The 20,964-nt window shown below is 53.7% G+C and overlaps 2 protein-coding genes across 2 annotated transcripts; one reads left to right on the top strand and one right to left on the bottom strand.

Annotated features, from left to right (window-relative positions):
* Nucleotides 1-774: 774 nt before the first annotated feature.
* On the top strand, nt 775-10,371 carry FDFT1 (farnesyl-diphosphate farnesyltransferase 1). The gene is made up of 8 exons (XM_072333093.1): nt 775-930; nt 1,837-1,934; nt 4,605-4,788; nt 5,476-5,604; nt 6,171-6,362; nt 7,175-7,351; nt 7,695-7,847; nt 8,879-10,371. The coding sequence occupies exons 1-8, from the start codon at nt 829-831 to the stop codon at nt 9,098-9,100; spliced, it is 1,257 nt and encodes a 418-aa protein (XP_072189194.1). The 5' UTR covers nt 775-828; the 3' UTR covers nt 9,101-10,371.
* A 323-nt stretch (nt 10,372-10,694) lies between these two features.
* Nucleotides 10,695-19,722, bottom strand: CTSB (cathepsin B). The gene is made up of 10 exons (XM_072332598.1): nt 19,387-19,722; nt 15,246-15,397; nt 15,063-15,148; nt 14,073-14,187; nt 13,773-13,891; nt 13,210-13,295; nt 12,861-13,007; nt 12,417-12,533; nt 12,192-12,320; nt 10,695-12,103 (listed from the first exon to the last, which is right to left on the bottom strand). The coding sequence occupies exons 1-10, from the start codon at nt 19,586-19,588 to the stop codon at nt 12,006-12,008; spliced, it is 1,251 nt and encodes a 416-aa protein (XP_072188699.1). The 5' UTR covers nt 19,589-19,722; the 3' UTR covers nt 10,695-12,005.
* Nucleotides 19,723-20,964: the final 1,242 nt, after the last annotated feature.

Below are 20,964 nucleotides of genomic sequence, written 5' to 3'. Positions count from 1 at the left end.
ACAAGGTGTGCGTTATACGGCAACAAGGTGTGCGTTATACGGCAACAAGGTGTGCGTTATACGGCAACAAGGTGTGCGTTATACGGCAACAAGGTGTGCGTTATACGGCAACAAGGTGTGCGTTATACGGCAACAAGGTGTGCGTTATACGGCAACAAGGTGTGCGTTATACGGCAACAAGGTGTGCGTTATACGGCAACAAGGTGTGCGTTATACGGCAACAAGGTGTGATTACAATTGAATGGTCGTTCCCTCCATCAGCTCTTAGGATGCAAACAAACCTCAGCCGTGCTCTGTGCTGCTCCTCCCTGCCCACCTCTGACCTGCGTGGCCCATTGGCAGGGATGGCGGTGGCTCATTCAAACCCGTCGTTAAGTCACCCAATCAGAAGCACGGCAGCTCTATGGGGGGGGTGTCAATGTGTGATACGGAGTGCACGAAGAAGGGCCTGGGGGCATCCCGTGTCCCCGGGATGGCAGCGAGGATGCTCCATTATAATGCATCCATTATAAAGCTCCGCCTCTCAGCACCGCTCAGGGCGGCCACGCGAGTGCCGGTGGACGCCGTCGTCCAATCAGTTCCTTCCGCCGGCCGTCACACCAGCTTCGCCTCACTCCTATTGGCTGGCGCAAGGCTGGTGCGAGCGCACGTCTCCCAATGGGCTCGCCTCACGCTCACCGAGCCATGCGGCGAGCGAGCTGATTGGCGGAGGGGGCGGAGCGGCCCCGCCAACCGGCTGTTAAGCGGGGGTTTGAGGTGGTGGGTGGAGGGAGGGGGTCGGGAGCGCGCGGGGGGAGCGGGAGCGCGCGTGGTGGCGGTGCGGCCGTCATGGAGCTGCTGAAGAAATGGCTGGGGCACCCCGAGGACATCTACCACCTGCTGCGCTTCAAGATGGGCGGATACCGGGCCGTCATGCCGCGCATGGACCCGGTGAGTGGCCGGGGGGGGGTCGGTTGCTGTGAGCATCATCAGCTTCCTGCTGCCGTGCCTTGCCCCGGATCGGGTTTTCCCTTGCATTGCACGAGCTGTGAGCATCGCATTGCTAAGGAGCATCGCACGGCTTCAGTGCATCGCAGCAATTTGGGACGGCATGCAGCCGCGGTGCTTTGCAGCAGCTTCCTGCTTCTGGCTGTGCGTGCATCACAGCTGCTGGGAGCATCGCATAGCCAGGTTGCTTTGCATGTATAGCAGCTGCTGGGAGCATCGCATAGCCGGGGTGATTTGCATCTATCACAGCTGCTGGGAGCATTGCACGGCCGGGGTGCTTTGCGTGCATCACATCTGCTGGGAGCATCGCATAGCCAGCTTGCTTTGCATGTATAGCAGCTGCTGGGAGCGCTGCACAGCCGGGATGCTTTGCATGTATCACAGCTTCTGAGAGCATCGCACGGCCGGGGTGCCTTTCAGCAGCATCCCTTGTGCTGTATCAGCCCTGACACACGGGTACACCGCACCGCTTTGCAGCAGCGTGCAGCTTCCCCCGGGGCTCCGTGCTCCCCGTGCATTGCCCGGCCGCGATGCTTTGCACGCATGGCGGTGCTGGCAGGGGGCGCGCCGCTCTTAGGGGCCGGTCTCGGGGCGGAGCCCCCTCCCTTTAGCCGGCCCCTATACCCCCCCCTCGCCCCCCCCGCCGTGCCCATGGCGGCCAGCAGCAAGGCCACGGCTCTGCTGAAGCGCACGTTGGCTCTGTCCCCCCCTCGGGGCGCACCCCGGACGGCGTTGGGGAGGCTGCGGGGCGGAGGACGGAGGGGACAACGCAGCGCTGCCGCCTCCCCCGGGCTCCCCCCGGCCGCTCGCCTTCAGCCCCCCGCCTTGTACCCCCCGTTGTGCCCGCAGGACTCGCTGGGACTCGGACTTCGCACCTGTTACCGCTACCTCAATCAGACCAGCCGTAGCTTCGCCGCCGTTATCCAAGCTCTGGATGGAGAGCTGCGGTGAGTGGGGTTGGGGGGTGGTTTGTACTACACACTGGGGTTGTGATATTAGGAGTGCTCTATGCGGTGCCCCCGGGTTCTTTGGCGGCGTGGCTGAGCAGATCCGGGTGTCTGTGTTGCGTCTGCATGCGTTGGGGGTGTTGGGTTGGGATAGCAGCAAGTTTGGGTCATGTAATAGTGCTGGAGATGTTGGGTTGGGATAGCAGCAAGTTTGGGTCATGTAATAGTGCTGGAGATGTTGGGTTGGGATAGCAGCAAGTTTGGGTCATGTAATAGTGCTGGAGATGTTGGGTTGGGATAGCAGCAAGTTTGGGTCATGTAATAGTGCTGGAGATGTTGGGTTGGGATAGCTGTGGAGTTTGTACAGTGCTCCTCCCTGTGCTGTGACTGCTTGATTTGTATGGCTGGAGGTGGCTATGCAATATCCCCAAGCACCAAGGCTCCTTGTTTGAGCTGCTTGAGGGTCCGTGCAATGGCTTTGAATACTGGGGATGCACGGTTGGGCTGAGCAAGGCGTGTGGAGTCCATGCATTGCCAGCAGGTGTTCATGCTGCTGGCGTGGGATGGCCAGGGGTGTCCATGCAAGCGTCTCGGACACCAGGACTAGTTGACTGAATTGGGTGGGAGGTGTCCATGCTACACTGGGCCACTGGGAAGTGCTCTACCACATTGAGCAAAGCTTTCCAGGAGGTGCTCGGCGCTGCCCTGCTACGTGCAGCAAAGCATGCACAGCAAAGCATGCATGTTATCCCAGCAGAGCTGCTCAAGCACGATGCCTCCGTTTTGCTCCCTACCAGCAGCAGATCTCTTGTGTTCCTCAGCCTGAGCATTGCAAGCTGTCAGCCAGCAGATGGTTAAATGCAGCACTGGGCAGCGTGCTGTTTGTGACACCCTGGGAATGTGTGTCCTGGCAGCTTCAGAGCTGCCTTTGGGTGCCTGGCTGGCTGGGAGGGGTGGAGAGGCACAGTGGGGAAACAGCCAACAAAACATGGGGTCTGAACCCTGCAGGAAGGGTGCGTGTGGGATCACCTGCCTCCAAAGCTTCATCTGAGGCTTCCTCAGAGGTTTGCTCTGTGCTCACTTTTGCTTTACAAGTTTTGATAACCTGTGCAGCAAAGCTTCACGTGGTAATATTAACAGATGATGCAAGACTCAGCTTCCCTTGAAATTCTTGTGCTCACACTTTCCCTATTTCCCTATATTCTTAGCAAAACGGCCCTTTTCGGTACAGATCTTTTTAATCCCAAGCCAGGTTAGTAGTTAAAGCTTGAGGTTGCTGTAGGTTTCACTCTGTGCTTGCTTGCAGCCGTGCAGCTTTGCACATTGCTAGCCCTAACACTGTGCTGGCTGTGGGTTTCCCAACCCTGGGCTGGTATTTTGGACACTGCCCTGTAGTTGTAGCCAGCATTTGTGAAGTGTCTGCAGGCTGTTTTGCAGGAAGGCAATGAAACCCAGCGGTTTGGCTCAGATCTGCATGGAAAGGTACGAGCAGAGCCAGGAGCTGAACTTCTTTTTCTCCTCGCTTGCTCTATCTGCTAATGCAGGTATTAAGATGACAAGCAATAACACATCTTGCAACCTGTTCCCTGTGTCTCTATGCGGTGTGCTTGCCTCTGTCATCCCACTGTTATCTTGTCTATCTTCCTGCTCCTTAATCCTTGTGTTGTAGCTTATTGGGATCACGAAGTCTCCTTGTCCTGAGGGCTCACAAACTCCATGCCTGGCATCGTAAAGATGTTGTTGCCAGTTATATGCAACCTCCATGCAGGGATTGCTGCCGAATTGCAGCTGGCTCTGTACAAGACCCATAGAAATCAATTATCAAGGGACAGTAGTTTCAATTCAAGTGTTTTGAGGCAAGAGAGGGGAAAATAGGAAGGCTGCGATTTATGGGGCTTGAGCCTGGTTGGAACAGCAATTCCTAGCCAAGGAATTGATTTTGCTAGCTCAGCTCAGAGGAGTGCTGTCATAACAGGAGTAAAGCCAGCTGATAGCTGAGTTACATCCTTGGAGTGATCTCCTGCAGGCTCAGGTACTGCTAACTGGCCTAGAAGAATCATCCTCCTATGATCTGAGGTTGGGATGAGGAAGAGGGATTGAATTACTTGAGTGCAGTGTGTGATGGAGGCACCTTGTGTTCCAAGTGCCATTCAGCTCATGCTATGTCCCAGGTTGCACTTCGTTAAATAGCTGTTAATTAAGGGGAAAAAAAAATGCCAAATTTAACGGTGTTTATTTGCTCATTGTCCCTGCCTGCTTGCCTTTTGTCATCCCAGGAGAGCCGTGCTTTCACCTAGTAATGAGTGCTTAAGCGAAACCAGCTCATTTCCATTTGTCAACCAATTAATGAGTACATCCCCCCCCCCAAGGAGGCTGTGGATGCCCCATCCCTGCAGGCATTCAAGGCCAGGCTGGATGTGGCTCTGGGCAGCCTGGGCTGGTGGTTGGTGACCCTGCACACAGCAGGGGGTTGGAACTGGATGATCATTGTAGTCCTTTTCAACCCAGGCCATTCTATGAAGCCATGCTTTTCAACTTTAACCGGCTCTTATTGCCCTGAGATTTGAGCAGCTCATTCTAAGGCATTTTATCCTTACCTTCCCAATTGGCCCAAGATAAGCACTGTCCTTGCATCAGTGCTGGAGGTGATTGTTTTTTCTCTCCCCACAGGCATGCTGTCTGTATATTCTACCTAGTTCTCCGTGCCCTGGACACCATAGAGGATGACATGACCATCAGCTTGGATGTCAAGGTCCCGATGCTGATCGAGTTTCACTCTTATCTCTATCAACCAGAATGGAAATACATGGAGAGCAAGGAGAAGCACCGGCAGGTGCTGGAGGACTTCCCAACAGTAAGACACCCACCTCCTCTTTCAGCTGCCTGGGTTGCCTCGTGTGCAGTCATCTCCATGTTGCATGTGGTTCTGTAGCTCTTAGGGAGGAGGAGAACTGAGCAGCAGGAAGTTTTTCACCCAGAGGTTGGTGACGCATTGGAACAGGTTGCCCAAGGAGGCTGTGGATGCCCCATCCCTGCAGGCATTCAAGGCCAGGCTGGATGTGGCTCTGGGCAGCCTGGGCTGCTGGTTGATGTCCCTATACACAGCAGGGGGTTGGAACTGGATGATCATTGTGGTCCTTTTCAACCCAGGCCATTCTATGAACTTCTTTCCTTCCCCATGGTCAGCACAACATGGTGCTCTCGTAAATTAGAAGAAATCTCGTGTGCCAAATGTAGCTTGTTTGGTCCTGTAACTCCCAGATGGTACCAGTCCAAGGCCACGGAGCCTTCCCAAAGATCTTGTTGTGTCTGATCTGCTGCCAGAGATTGTAACGTTGAGATTGAGAACAGACTGAGCCTGTGCTTTGAGGGCCTTGAAACAGCTTCTCCTTGTGGGAGTTGTGCTAGATCTGTAGCCAGGGATGAGAGCCTGGTAAACAAGTCTTAACTCTCATCTTCTAATAAAAGGTGAACTCTGATGTGTTTTCTTTTGTTTGTTCTTCACGCTGTCTTCTTTATTTCCTCTTTGTACACGATACAGATCTCCATGGAGTTTAGGAACCTGGCAAAGGTCTACCAGGATGTGATCTCTGATATCTGTCACAAGATGGGTGTTGGGATGGCGGAGTTCTTGGAAAAGAAGGTGGATTCTCAGAGTGAGTGGGATCGGGTAAGTCTATCTGGACACATTGAATGATAGCAGGAGTTCAGTGAGTCAGTAGGAGACCCCAGGAAGACAAGACTTCAGTTACCTTTGAGGAGCAGGGCTGGGCATTGCATCTCTCCTTAAATGATATTCACATCCAGGTGCCTTCTGAAATCCAGCATCTTTCATGTTCGTGTCTCTAGGGAAAGGGCATTCCTGTGCAGAGTGGGTTCAGCAGGGGGAGGGAGGCTGTGTGGACTTGGAGATAGTGGAGCTGCTGATACTATGGGTAACAAGAGGGCATGGATGTCTGGTGTAACCCACCAGCACCTGTTTTGGATGACCCAAAACTGTTCCCTTGTGGGCAGCTCGTTCGGTGCTGTAAGCAGAGTAGCACCAGCAGTCACTGATGTAGCTGAGAACATCCTTGGTCAAGTGTTTGCTGAGCATGAAAAGGCTGAGATGGAGCAAGGAGGGCCATGGAAACTTGCAGAAAACGTAGTGTGAATTACCTTGCTGTGCTAAATAAGCAGCTCTTTGTAACTGCTCCTTGTATCTTGTTTCTTTTTCCCCTTCCTGGTGCCTCGCAGTATTGCCACTACGTTGCTGGGCTGGTGGGGATAGGCCTGTCCCGACTCTTCTCTGCATCAGAGCTAGAAGATCCTATTGTAGGACAGGACACAGAGCTGGCAAACTCCATGGGCCTCTTCCTGCAAAAAACCAACATCATACGTGACTATTTGGAGGATCAGATGGAAGGAAGGGAGTTCTGGCCCAAAGAGGTAAGGGGAAACATTGCTTTTGGGTGAGCATGTCTGCTGTGCTTGTGCTATGCTAGAAAAGACTGGAGGTACTTTTGTCGCTGCTCTGATAGTGAACTGCAGCTTCTCCTTGTAAGAGTTCCTTCTAGAATCGTCTTGGAAATCCCCATGGTTGGGATTTTTTCCATCACTGATAATTTTGTTCCTGTCCCTTTATAATCTTTTGTACTTCTGTCCAAGATCTGTTGTGGGTGTAGCCAACGAGGCACGTGTCTCACAAATGCTCTGCTGGGTGCATAGTTAAAGGTGCACTGCTACAATTATAGCATCCCTTTGTGTCTCTTTAAATCAAAGCTAATGGGAAAGGTTTGACAGTCTGCAGGTCTGTCTGATAGAGCATTTTGTGATACCAGCCTGGCACACGAGCTGTATTTCTTTGCCCTACCTAGAGAAGACTTGAAGGTGCAGGGTCACCAACCAGCAGCCCAGGCTGCCCAGAGCCACATCCAGCCTGGCCTTGAATGCCTGCAGGGATGGGGCATCCACAGCCTCCTTGGGCAACCTGTTCAGTGCATCACCACCCTCTGGGTGAAAAACTTCCTCCTAAGATCCAACCTAAACCTCCCCTGCCTCAGTTTAAAACCATTCCCCATCAATGTGAATGTCCCTATCTATATGAAGGTCACTGCTGTGTTTCCTTTAGCCTAGTAACTCCCAGTCCTTCAAGGCTCTGGTGATTATTGTTGGTTCCCCTGACCTCTCGCATGTTATTGATGTCTCCTTTATGATATGAATGTACCATCCAACTTCTGAGTCCTTATCTTGGTGTTTAGGTTTGGAGCAGATACACGAAGAAGCTCTCTGACCTTACCAAACCAGAGAACATAGATATGGCCGTCCAGTGTCTGAATGAGCTCATCACCAATGCTCTCCGCCATGTCCCTGATGTCCTCACTTACTTGTCTCGCCTGAAAAACCAAAGTGTCTTCAACTTCTGTGCTATCCCCCAGGTAGGTTATTACGTACAAGTGGTTATTCATCACCTGCAGCCCAGATGATCTGAAGTTGGAGGTGGGAGGGTTATGTAGCATGTAATAGCCTGCATTATGCTGGTACCTGCCATTTCTGCTGTAGGTGATTGCCCAAGGAGGCTGTGGATGCCCCATCCCTGCAGGCATTCAAGGCCAGGCTGGATGTGGCTCTGGGCAGCCTGGGCTGCTGGTTGGTGACCCTGCACACAACAGGGGGGTTGAAACTGGATGAGCATTGTGGTCATTTTCAACCCAGGCCATTCTATGATTCGATTTCCTTTGCGATCTCCTTGTAACAAGGGCTCTTTGTGTTTCTCCTTAGGTGATGGCTATTGCCACTCTTGCTGCCTGCTATAACAACAAGCAGGTGTTCAGAGGGGTAGTGAAGATCCGGAAGGGACAAGCTGTCACTCTGATGATGGATGCCACGAACATGCAGTCTGTCAAAGCCATCATGTACCAGTATGTAGAAGAGGTAGGTTGAACATCTTGCTTGGAGTCATTTCTGGCTATTGTGTTCCCTAGCGTGGAATTGGCTGTCCCTTGCAGATCCATGAATCTAAGTTAGTGACACGGCACCTGACATAGTTTTTTTGCATGGACCAAACTGGCTGCTTAGTCCTTTCAATATCGCCTTGGTCTGTGCCTGTGCAAAGAGGCACAGGCCAACATCTTGTCTTCATTCTGATTGAGAGCAAGATGAGTCAGCTTTCAGAGCACCAGAGCTTCCCATCTGACCAGGCAAGAGGACTGTTCCAGCAGCACTTTTCTTCTAAACAGGTTGCATCATCTCCCCAGAGACAGCTCTGCAGCTGGTGCTCTTGTTTTCACCGTGTCCATAGTTGCAGCTAATGTGGTGCAGTTTGTGTTTGCACTTCCTGGCCAGCATTAGCTAAGGCTGGCTCTTTGCAGGTATTTAAAGCAGCGGGACTCTTGGCTTCAAGGTACAGTGAGTGTTAAAAGTTAACAGAGAACAGCCAGTGAATGGATTCATGGGGATTCGATGGATTCATAGATTCAGTGAGGAGTGTTTAATAGAAAGATGTCATGCATCAAGGAGACCCCAAACCGTGGGCTGTTGGAGCTCCCTTTTGAGGCAGGCCAACCCCAAGATCATGGTGTTTTCCAGTTGAGGTGACTGTCTGCAGTCACACCAGCTGCTGATCACCCTGGGGTGTCCTTGCTGGTTTGGGCTGAGCTGCAGCCCAGCAGCGGTGAGTGAGGCTTGCTGGGTCAGAGCTACTTGCCCCAGAGCACCGCTTTGTGGCTGATGGTTGTGTCAGAGGCCTGGTAGTCCATCTCCCATCATGGGGTGCCCTCAAGAGGCTGCCTGGCTTAATGCACTTCTCAAGGGAAATGGGCTTTGGGCCCCATGCAGCAGCTGAGCCATCCACCGTGAGGTTATTCTTGAGGACGTGATGCTCGTGATCCCTCTTGCACACAGAAATCCCATTTATTTCCTCAACCATGTTTATAAACCACGCTCCTTCTTTTCCCCTTCCCCAGATCTACCAGAAGATCCCCAGCACCGACCCTTCTTCCAACAAGACGCAGCAGATCATCGCCTCCATCCGTGCCATGAGCCTGCCCAATGGCCCCATGGCCTCCCGCCATCACTATTCCCCCATCTACCTGTCCTGTGCCATGCTCTTGGCTGCCCTGAGCTGGCAGTACCTCAGCACCGTCTCCAAGGCTGCCGAAGAGTATGTCCAGGCGGGTGAGAACTGAAGAGTGGGTGGGCGGTGGGAGTGAGAAGGTCAGCAGATGGGCAGCAAAGGCTCCTTGTCCCCTGGTGGTGGGGATGGCTGGGTGCCACCGGGTCCACGGGCAGTGATGAGGATGGGATGCTGGTGGGTTGAAACACCAGGGTGATGGTGTGGCATCATCAGACCCTGCTCGTCCCCTCTCCTTTAGTCTGCACAAGATGACTACAAATGCCAGTTGGAGTCTTAACTGTTTGGGGTTGAATTTGTTTTCCTCCTTTCCTGTTGGGCAGTTTACCTGATGATCATTATTCTTGTTTTGGTTAGGATGGTTTAAATAGAAATTCCATTTGCCTCTTTTCTTGCTTGAGATTTGAGACCCCTTTCCAGCTCCGAACTGGGATGGCAGCCTTTGGGTTTTGCCTCCCTTACATAACCCTTTCCCCATCATTTCAACACTGGAAGCATATGGAGTGCTCTGGCTTCAGCAAGGAAGGACAAGTCAAGTCTTAGCTAAGTGAAAGGTCTGGCCATCTTCTGGCCACCAACCTAGGCTGGGTGCCATCCTGCAGCCTGGAAATGGGCAGGGGCAATCTTCACTTTTCTGTTGTACTGGAAGAGGCTGCTAGGCTTGAAACAAGCCATTTTGTTGCTAAGTAAAGTACGTTGCAGGTGTTAACGTGCATCCTGCTGAAAGCCGTCTATTGCATCTCCTTGGAGCGCTGTGGAGGTGTAGAGCTTTGTATTTTAGCAGCTGAGGGGTGGTGAAAGGGAAGGAGGTGCCATCCACCCCTCTGCTGCAAAGTCTGGGCTCTGCACTTCTTCATCCCAAGGGGATGGGTGGGATGGGCAGGTTTCCTCACTTGGCTGCAGCTGGGGATGCCGAGGGGTTCAGTTGACACGTGAACTGGAAGAGTTCTCTGCTGCTGCTCCTTTGAAAACACATCAGCCTGGACTTCGAGTGGGCCGTGTTTCTAATGCCAACAACCAGGGCTGGGAAGAAGAAGAGACATCGATTTCAAGTCCCATTTTGCTGGGGTGCAATTGTTTTCAGTGTCCCTAATCCACCACTGCTGCTTTGTGTGATGGGGGGACAGCCTGGTACAGGACAGAGCAAAACCTACCAGGTAGTTCAGTGGCCTTTGCAAGGCCAAACCAGACCGTTACTTGGAGGAAGGACCCCCCCACTACTCCACAAGGACTGATGTAGATAGTTTTAAGCTGTTGTTCAAAAGAACTTGTGGTAGCTCCCTTTGTGCAGCTTCCTGTCTTGTTGAAATTAAAAGTTTTCTTTGGAAAGAAAAACGTGTTTCGAGCTGGTTATTTCTCATATTGTGATAGCAGTTCTCCTTGCTATTACCACAAACTGTAGCCTTCAGCTCAGCTTAGTGTGGATGCTTGGCCTCAGCATGGCCAACACAGAGCAGCCTGCACTCACATGAAGACATACATCAAAGGGTCACACCTGGCTTCCACGATAGCAAAGCAATGAGAAGAATCATAGAAGGGCCTGGGTTGAAAAGGGCCCTAATGATCATCAAGTTTAACCCCCCCCCCCCCCCCAAAGCTATGTGCGGTTTGATGCTGTTTCAGCTCATGAAGCAAAAGTGACCACAAAGTGTTGGAGAAATCATTTATTGGCACAGTCGTTTTATTCAGACACACCAAAGTTCTGTTTGAGTAAGCAGAGATATGGGGCTATTTGACAGTACAAGGGGAGAGAGGCTGCTTCACTCACTGTCAGCCCTGTGGCATTAGCTCAGCAATATGCTCTGTGCTTCAAGAGGAAATACAAAGCTCTTTCATTACGTTAGCATTGGCAGATCACACGATTCCTCCTACAGTTATTACACCTCCCACCCCCCCCCTAAGTAAAAAAAACAAACCCATAAGGTTATTTCTTCCTTGACACCTGTGGCTCAAAGAAAGCTTTAGTGGTGTGCAAATTAGCAAGATACCTGCAGGCATTCTGCACGAGCTCCCTGCAACAGAGCTGGGGAACAGCCCTCATTTGTACCCAACATTCAGCATCTTGCAGACCCAAAGCATCACAGTGACTTGCTAAAAGCAGCACCCTTGCCAAGGCACGACCCAAAGCACAACCAAGCTGCCTTGGATAGAAGCAGCTCTCCCTTTCCAGCATGCTCCCAAGTGCTGCAGGACATTTGATCAGAGGCTCGTGGAGCTCAGGCCAGGCCTTTCCCCAGGATCAATAACCCCAGACTACAGCAGGAAGGAGGGAAAAAAAAAAGAGTTAAAAAAGAAAAGGAGTGGTTTAAAAAGCAGCCAAAATAATGGAGCAGTGCGCAAGAGGATTTATCACAGGCAGGAGGGGCTCTGTGCAGCCACAGCCAGCCCCACATCAGGTTCTTCAGTTCCTTGTCCTTACAAATCCCTCACCTACCCAGCAAGGCACAGACACTCTTGCACACCCTGCTCCTTTTGGGTACCAACAGCTGGACCAGCCCAGCCACAGATGCACAAGCCATGCATGGATGCAGCCTGCATGTCCTATCTCTGCTGCCCCACCAAGTCCCTATTCCCAGCACAATGCTTCCCACACTCCCAGTAATACACCAGACTGGAAGGGCTCCGAGTTACCCCAAAACCACAGCACATGGGGCCAGAGAGCCCTCCAGCAGTCCTCTGAGCAGGGAATGCCCTCATGCTGTGACCCACCAGGAGCAGAGGGCTTGCAGACAGCAGCTCACACCAATAAGGGTCCTGCCACCTCCAGCTCCACCGTACAACTAAAACCAGAACAAAATAAAAAGATAAAAAGCTTTTAATTAAAGGAACCTCAACTATAGTCTCTTAAAAGTGGGGGGGTGGGGAGGGCTCTGCGCCCAACCCGCTATCAGTTAAAAGCGTCAAGGGACTTGGGATTATTTGTGTGGTGTGATCAACTCATCAACTCATCAGGAGGATGGTTACACCCTTGTCCAGTATTGCTCCGTCCTGGGGACGCCAGCCACGATCTCAGACTCAATGCCACAGTGGTCCTCTCCACGAAGGATCTTGAAGAAGCCTGGAAGGATTATCATGGAGAGAAGACTATACCTCTATACCAAACACCCAAGGAGACCTTCCAGCACCAACAGCTCTGTGATCCTCACCGTTATCCCCCCAGTCGGTGTTCCAAGAGTTGGCAGCCAACCAGTACGGGGTCCCATTGTCGACTCCCCAGCCCAGGATCCGGATAGCGTGGCCTCCAACCTGCTCCCCTGACACGTGCTGGTACACCCCTGCAAGGCAACACATCAATGGCCTTCTGTTGTACAGCACCCACGGCTTCCAAGGGATTCTACACAGAACCCCAAAGCCTTGGTGCTGATGCTCACCAGATTTGTACATCAAGAAGTCCTCGTAGACAATAAAGGCTCCTTCCACTGGGCCATTCTTGTAGATCTCAGCCATGATTTCCTTCTCGCTGCGAGGGACGCCGTAGGATGTGATGCCTAGCAAGGTAAAAGAAGTCCTACTATCAGCACAGCGCAAACGAGCCCAGCAGACCTTAGGATGGCTGCACCGTGAGCTCATACCAAGATGGTTTCTCCTACTCTGGAGACCATCACACAACCCAGCAGGGAAAGTGGGCTCCAGCCCACTTCCAGAAGGAACCATTTAACTCCAAGTCCTACTTCTGTACCTCTTGTACAGAACCCACACCAGTTCCTCCATCTCAGTTCATACCGACTACATCTGATAGGTTTATCTGCTAACCCAAGAACCACCCATCCTGAGGGCTTGAGTTCCTGAGCAGCATTGGAGGCCACATCCCTTACCGTAGTGCTTGTCCTCCTTGTAGGAAGGTGAGTAGCCAGGTTCGCAGTGCCGGCTGCACCTGGGGGTTTCTCCTCCCTCCCCAGTGCAGGGCGGCCGGGAGCCATTGACGTGGTGCTCACAGGGTGGGATGGTGTAGGGCCGGCAGCCTGGCAAGGGCAGAGATGCCATGAACTGACTGTCCCCCCAGCGCCCCCCATTCCCAACAGCAAGAACCAGATGGGGTCAAGGCTCAGCCCTGAAGGAAGGAGCAGCTGCTAGGATGCAAACCAGCATGCCCCAAGGACACGATCCTATAAGCAAGCAGAGATGCTCCTCTTTACTTTCACCAGTGAATGCACCAGGACTTACCCACATGGGAGTCGTAGAGACCCCCAGACACAAGGCCCCTCTCTGTCCAGTACCTCCATGCACCAGAGGGGTAACCACCATTGCACCTGCAGAAAGAGAGAGCAGTATGAGCTCCGGCCTGCTCGGAGCCAAAGCCATTCCCTTCTGAGGGAGGAACTGAGCCAGTCTGGGACAAATAAGAGGGAAGCATTCTGCACAACTATCCTTTAAAGCCTCACAGCAAGAAGCTAAGAGAACCTATGCCTCCAAATCCCAAGGCTGCAGTGCCTGGAGCCTCCTCACCATCTCCCTGATCACCTTCTGCCACCATTGCTTGATAAACATGACTCCCAGCCCTGCTCCCAAAGACCACAAAAAGCCACAGATGAAGGGCTAGTGCCTGAAAACCAAGCCTTTGTGGTTAGCAGAATATCTTTTGGCCAGCTACCCTGATATGCTTGCCCTCTCTACATAAGGTGATCAGGGATGGGGCAAGATGAGATGCATCAATATTAGGCACCTCTGAGTTGTGTCCCTGCTCCTCCCACCCACCCTCGAAGCAAACAAGTGCCAGAACAGCTCACCCCATGCCGCACTCGAAGCCACAGCACGACAGCAAGTCCTCCGCCGACACCTCCACGCTCACCTTGGCATTGGTGTGAACACAGATTCTATCCGAAATGGCTTCCACAGCACCAAAAGCCTGTGGATAGCCCCCAAAAAACAAGGGAAGGACATTAGAGCCATCCATGGGAAGAGAAACCAGGCAGAATTCTGTCCCCTTTTAGGTATAGCAAGCACGAGCCTGACTGGGACAAACCCCACCGATGCTTTTGGTCCACCAAACTCTGTACCAACATGGCCCGAAGCCATCATGTCCTTACCCAGCAAGAGCCACAGGAGCCCTGGTCTCTGATCTCGCTGATGGTGGGACAGTTGGGCCACTGCTTCCTTGAGTCAAAGGTATCCGGCAAATCCATATCTGCAGCAAAGTCTACCCTGCAAGGGAGAAAGAAGGAAGGTTTGTTACAACCTCTGAAGGTGACCTGGAAGAGGATTGCTCTTATTATTTGCCTACTGAAGGAGAACAAACACTTCTGAAGTCTTCAGGCCGGGTCAGCAGCTCCTCCAGTGCTTTGAGTTTCAAGGATTACAACTTTACATGGTCACTCAAGTAGCTGGCAGGACGCACCCACACACAGGGTGGTGATGCAATGGAACAGGTTGCCCAAGGAGGCTGTGGATGCCCCATCCCTGCAGGCATTCAAGGCCAGGTTGGATGTGGCTCTGGGCAGCCTGGGCTGCTGGTTGGTGACCCTGCACACAGCAGGGGGGTTGAAATTAGATGGTCACTGTCGTTCTTTTCAACCCAGGCCATTCTATGATTCTATGAAGGGCTGTAACGACCTCAGTGCCAGGAAAGCTTATGGAGCAGATCATCTTGAGTGAGATCACACGGCATGTGTGGGCCAACCAGGGGATCAGGCCCAGCCAGCACGGGTTCATAAAAGGCAGGTCCTGCTTGACCAACCCGATCTCCTTCTATGGTGGAGCGACCCATTGGGAGGTGGTGGAGTCACCATCCCTGGAGGTGTCCAAGAAACATTCAGATGATGTGCTAAGGGGTTGAGTGGGGAAATATTGGTGGTAGGTGGATGGTTGGACTGGATGATCCTGAAGGTCTTTTCCAACTTCAGTGACTCTGATTCTATGTTCCTGTGCCGAACCCCATGCAAGACACCCATCAGCAAGCCGTACCCAGAGGAACCTCACTCACAGCCTGTAGGGAAAGACCCTTCCCAACACCTACAGTCACTCCAGGAGCACCCATAGCAGCTCCTACAAGGTTCCCCATGCTCTCTCCCATCACTCACCTTTCAGGAAGCTTGGGCCCACCCAGGAAGGTGCCACAGAGCTTCTTCACATAGCTCATGTCAGCGTTGGGGAAGTTGTGCCCTGCCTGGATAAGAGACACAGCCATTGTGGTGAGACTCCCAGCTCACATCTCAACCCAGGTTGTCCCCTCTATGTACCCCCAAACCCACACCAGCACTCACCTTCCAGGTGGTGTTGAGCTTGTTGATGTGGTTGACCAGGTCACTGGAGAGGGGTGGGTAGTAAGGAATGCTGCGGGCATTGGCGAAGGCCACCAGGACACACAGGATGGACACGGACGGCCACATCTTGGCTGCTGAATGGGACACTGCACCTGCACCCAGATTGGGGTATCGTTGGGAGATGTCCCCACCTGAGCTCTGGTCGACAGGGCACCATGTGGGAGGAAAGGTCAGGGAGGACACAGGAGCACGCTAATAACTCCCTCCCTGCTGCTCAGAAGCGATCAGACACGGCAACCCTGCAGGATTAGCAGCAGCAGGAAAGTCCCTTTCGAAGCAGATCCAAGGGATTGAACTTAGAGGGTATTAGAAGCCACAAACTCACTGGAACATCCTCCAGTCGGATGGGACCCACAGGGATCATTGAGCCCAGCCTCTGTCCCCCACACAGCACCCCCAAACTCCATCCCTATGGCTGAGAGCGGTGTCCCAGCACTCCCTGAGCTCCACCAGCTCAGGGCCATGCCCATTATCCCCACTCTTCCCTCTTGCAAGCCCAGGTTTAAGCCCTTCTGGCCCAACAGGCCAAAGCAGCCCCGCAGCTGCAAGAAGAGATAGGGACACACATACAGAACCCCATGCAAGCCGCCTCCACCCACTTGCAGCCAAGTTCAGCCCTTCCAGAGAAGCAAGCCCAGCAGGAGTGCCCTACTTTCCACCAGCAGCAAACCCAGATGGCTGCAGCCAACCGTATAAAGGAGCTCTTTGCTTTATTTCATTTTCCCCACTATTTATTGACTCTTCCCCCCCATCCCGCAGCCTCTCGATGCTTTCAGCAGCACTGCATGGCTCACACCATCATAGAATGGCCTGGCTTGCAAACAACCTCATCTACTTCCAACCCCCCCCGCCATGGGCAGGGTTGCCAGCCAGGTTCTCCCACCTCAAATATCACTCCTATAACGAGTTTGCTCACATAGAGGTTTCTCCCAGAGCACAGACCCAATGCTAGAGGACGGGTCCCTGCTCCAAGGCTATAAATACCCCCCTCCTCCACCCTCCCTGCAGCCAAGCTTGGATTTCCTGGAGCAGAGCACAGACAGGAGCAGCCACCTGATCCCTGTCTGTTTGCATCAGGGTGCTCACAAATGTGACGGGTGACGGACAGCCCAGGCGAGCTGCACACTCCAGAGCTGCAGCCAAACCGAAAGGAGACACCGCTCCTTTCCAGGCACTTTCCCCTTTGAGCAGCGCTTGCATTTCATGCAGCACGGTTTGCTCACATCCCCGAAACGTGGCTCACAGCCACGGCAACCTCCAGAGTCACTGCAGCAAGCAAGCAGCTCCTCCTCAACCTGCTGCAAGCTGTGCTTGCAGGGACATGGGGAGGGGGGGGTTTGGTGCTGCCAGCTGGATGAGGCCGAGCACCCCGTGACTCCATGTAGGGTTGGGGTGAAGACGGAAGGGGAAAGCCCTGCTCTCATGTGATTCCTCCCTCCCCGCCCCCATGGATTTAGCAAGAGAGAGCCCCGTGCAGCATATCTATCTATAGAAGAGCCCAGGCTGCATTTCCGCCTGGGTGAAGTCACGTGCAGCTCTGCCACCATATCTCTGTGCTTGCAGATAAGGCCGAGCACGACAGTTCAGCAGCTCCCCAGCAGTGTTATCATGCACCATTCTCACCCTCCAACCCCCTTCCACCCCTGGAGCTGTGCAGCCATTTCAGATGCTGCACACCAGCCTTGAGAGCAGCACTAGCACTAAGCAGGCACCAACCACAGCGCCTGCAGAAACCCACTCTTGGGTTGTCGGAGCATACAGCTTGATAGCACTCTAAGCAGCTGCAGCAGTGAGATCTGCCTGCAAGGAGGCATCGCCCCTCTCCATCCTTGCTAAAGTCAGAGGTTCCCCTGCCCTCTTTTCACAGCCAGACCTATGAACACACAGCCCAGAGATGCTCAGCCTCCTCCCATTGCAGCTTGCTCTGCAGCAGCAGCTGAGCAAAGCTTTCCACTGCAAACCCCACCTCAGAGGTCTTCTCCCTGGGTTTGCACAGGCAAAAAAGAAACCACACCAAAATAAGCAGAGCAGCTCACATGACCCACTCTCAGGCTGGGAGATAAAGCAGAGCACTGAAGCACTCTCAGCATAGGGCCCAGAGCCCTCCAGGCATGCAGGGAAGCACCCCCACACCCATCCCAAAGCGTCTAGGGAAGACAACATCTAACCCATCACCAGCCCCTCCAGGGCACCCAAGTCATGTGTCCTCCTCCTGCAGGAGCTCTGGGCCCCAGAAAGGAGCTTTGTCCTTTGTTCTGGCTCCAGTGTTTGTGTATGACTGAGCCACAAGGCAGCGTGCAAGCAGTGAGCCAGTCCAGCTGGCCAACCCACTTGGCTTGCTGGCTTTGGGGCACGCACAGAAACCCACAGCCTGCAAACTGCATGACAGGGGATTTTTTTAAGCAGGCCTTTCTTCTTTCTACACCCATTCGTTGCCAGGAAAGCCAGCACACGTCTGGCAAAAGGAAGGTTCCCGGTGCTCATGTTTGCTGCAGGCTCTGAACCCTGATGGAGCTGTAGGTGTTCACTGCAGGGGGAACTGCACCAGACGGCCTTGAAAGGTCCCCTCCAACACAGGCAACCCTATGACGCAATGCTCATGTGTGCTCCCATGCACAGAGCTGCTCCCAAATGCAGCCACACTGATTTCTCTCTTCCTTTTCCTATAAACTATACAGCCAAGCACTGCCCAGGATCCTCACCTTGCCCCCCCATCCCCCCCAAAGCTAACAGCCCCAAGCTGGAGGGTGAATGCTGCAGTGCTGTGCTGCACCATAGAGAGCATGCAGGAGGGAGAACCACGGGGGGGATGGGCACCTTGGATGGGGGGGGGTGAGCACCATGGATGGGGGGGGATGAGCACCATGGATGGGGGGGGGTGAGCACCATGGATGGGGGGGGGTGAGCACCATGGATGGGGGGGGATGAGCACCATGGATGGGGGGGGATGAGCACCATGGATGGGGGGGGATGAGCACCATGGATGGGGGGGGATGAGCACCATGGATGGGGGGGGATGAGCACCATGGATGGGGGGGGATGAGCACCATGGATGGGGGGGGATGAGCACCATGGATGGGGGGGGATGAGCACCATGGATGGGGGGGGATGAGCACCATGGATGGGGGGGGATGAGCACCATGGATGGGGGGGGATGAGCACCATGGATGGGGGGGGGATGGGCACCATGGATGGGGGGGGGGTGTGAGCACCATGGATGGGGGGGGGGTGAGCACCATGGATGGGGGGGGGTGAGCACCATGGATGGGGGGGGGATGGGCACCATGGATGGGGGGGGGGATGGGCACCATGGATGGGGGAGGATGAGCAACATGGATGGGGGGGGGTGAGCACCATGGATGGGGGGGATGAGCACCATGGATGGGGGGGATGAGCACCATGGATGGGGGGGGATGAGCACCATGGATGGGGGGGGATGAGCACCATGGATGGGGGGGGATGAGCACCATGGATGGGGGGGGGATGGGCACCATGGATGGGGGGGGGGGTGTGAGCACCATGGATGGGGGGGGGTGAGCACCATGGATGGGGGGGGGTGAGCACCATGGATGGGGGGGGGATGGGCACCATGGATGGGGGGGGGGGATGGGCACCATGGATGGGGGAGGATGAGCAACATGGATGGGGGGGGGTGAGCACCATGGATGGGGGGGATGAGCACCATGGATGGGGGGGATGAGCACCATGGATGGGGGGGATGAGCACCATGGATGGGGGGGGGGGGGGGGATGAGCATCACGGGACGGCCCCAGCGGCCGCCAACACCATCCCCTTGGTGCCAGCTGATCTCCTTTCAAGCAGCGCTCGGAAAGCGAGGTTTCCTCTCCATCCATTGGGAAAACAAGGCTTCCTCTCCCCTCCCTTCTCCCTCGCAGGGTTACGGTGCTTGTTTTTGGGGCGCTGTTACCTTTGAGACAAAGCTCGCCCTCAACCTCAGCCCAAACCAAAAGCAGCAAACGCGGCTGGAAACGGAAGGACACAAGAGCTCTGCCCTCATATTCCCAGCGTTGGACGGGGTGAACCCACCCCCCTCTTATCCCCACCGAGCCCCGCTCCTTACCTGCCCCGCTGCACCGCTCCGCACCGCGCCCGGCCCCACTGCGGCTGCAGCCGGAGGAGAAGGGGGGGAGGAAAAACAGAGGGGAGGGTAAAAGAAGGGGAGGGTAAGAGAAGGGGAGGGCTCGGGCAGCGGCACGGCAGGGACCGCCCCGACGTAACAGCGTCTGCTCGCTGTTCTTCCAGCCCTCCCCCGCTCTACCCATAGGGCTGTGCTTTCCTAAGTCACTGCCGGCTGTGTGCTTGCTGGCTGCGGTCTGCTTGCATCCCGCTGAGACCCGGTGTGGCACAATCACAGCGCTGCAGTGGCTGTTGCTCCTTGTCCCATCGCAGAGCCAGGTTACTCAGCCTTTCCTCATACGGAGATTGTCCAGGCCGTTCATCATCTTTGTGGCCCTCTGCTGGACTCCTTTTAGGAGATCCCTGTCGTTTTTGTACTGGGGTACCCATCCCTGCAGGCATTCAAGGCCAGGCTGGATGTGGCTCTGGGCAGCCTGGGCTGCTGGTTGGTGACCCTGCACATAGCAGGGGGTTGAAACCAGATGGTCCTTGTGGTCCTTTTCAACCCAGGCCATTCTAGGATTCTATGTGGCCACACAAGCGGGGTTTTAGAGATGCTGATGCACAGCTTAAAGAGAAGAGAGGAAAAAAGCAAACTCTTTGGACATCAGGAAAACAAGCATCACGGCCCTGAGCTACGCCGTGCAAAGGTCAGGTTGCCCGTCAGTTCTCCTGCAGGTGATTTTGGTCAGCATGATCTCAGACAGCATGGATAGCTGCAAAAGCAAACAGGAAAGAGCACAGCGAAGGGTTCCTGTGTGAGTCAGCATCTCAGCTGGGCTGGGCACTTTGCAAGGGATGTGTTTGCTTTGGGATTATGGTTTTCATTCCCAAAGCATAAAGAAAAGCATGGCAAAGTGTTTTACTCTTTGCTGGTTAAAGATTATATCGAAAGGCAGTTACTGATCCAAAGGCCATTGCCCACAGTGCATCCAAGCAGTGAAATCTTCAGTTTGCAGATATAAGGACTGCCATTGCTCTGCCTTGCAAAGCCTTTTGAATGAGTTGAATGTAAAACCCTTCCCATAACGCACGTAGACAAGTAGATGGGGAAAAGGGGAAGAAAAGTGCCTGGTCATTCTCTAAAGAGAAGCTTTAGTGATTTCAGGGTCTGGAATGGGATGTGAAACCATCTCTTAGGATGACCCGCGATGCTCACAGTCCTTGCAAAAACAGATCTGAGATGTCAAAGAACACAGTAAAGGCTCAGCAATTATTGCTCAGGATCAGGGTATGGAATGCAGCTTTTTCTAAGCAAAAACCTTGGTTTGGTTTGGAATAGGAGACCGGCGTGCTTCTCCCTGAACCCAAAGCCTGTGCTGCAGGTTCTTGTTGGATGCATGCCTCCACATTTTGCCTAATTCACCCTAATTGGCAGCTTGTAAGCACTGTGATTTGACTGCCAAAACAGCACCGTGATACATTCTTTTGAAGGTCTTTTAATGTTCTCTCCCTCTCCTCGTTCCTACATAGAATCATAGAATGGGCTGGGTTGAAAAGGACCTCAGAGATCATGTAGTTT

The sequence above is a fragment of the Excalfactoria chinensis genome, chromosome 3 (assembly GCF_039878825.1).
Source record: "Excalfactoria chinensis isolate bCotChi1 chromosome 3, bCotChi1.hap2, whole genome shotgun sequence".
NCBI lineage: Eukaryota > Metazoa > Chordata > Aves > Galliformes > Phasianidae > Excalfactoria > Excalfactoria chinensis.
The sequence above is the reverse complement of the archived record's forward strand: the minus strand, read 5'-3'. Positions and strand labels throughout refer to the sequence as shown.

Bases quoted from the DNA above. Each gene is read 5' to 3' on its own strand.
- CTSB (XM_072332598.1), bottom strand. From the start codon at position 19,588: ATGGGTAGAGCGGGGGAGGGCTGGAAGAACAGCGAGCAGACGCTGTTA. The intron at 15,149-15,245 runs GTGAGTGCTGGT...TCTCTTATCCAG, and splicing joins AGCTCAACACCACCTGGAAG to GCAGGGCACAACTTCCCCAA. The intron at 12,321-12,416 runs GTGAGCATCAGC...GTTGCCTTGCAG, and splicing joins CTTCTTGATGTACAAATCTG to GGGTGTACCAGCACGTGTCA.
- FDFT1 (XM_072333093.1), top strand. From the start codon at position 829: ATGGAGCTGCTGAAGAAATGGCTGGGGCACCCCGAGGACATCTACCAC. The intron at 5,605-6,170 runs GTAAGTCTATCT...GGTGCCTCGCAG, and splicing joins CTCAGAGTGAGTGGGATCGG to TATTGCCACTACGTTGCTGG. The intron at 7,848-8,878 runs GTAGGTTGAACA...CCCCTTCCCCAG, and splicing joins TGTACCAGTATGTAGAAGAG to ATCTACCAGAAGATCCCCAG.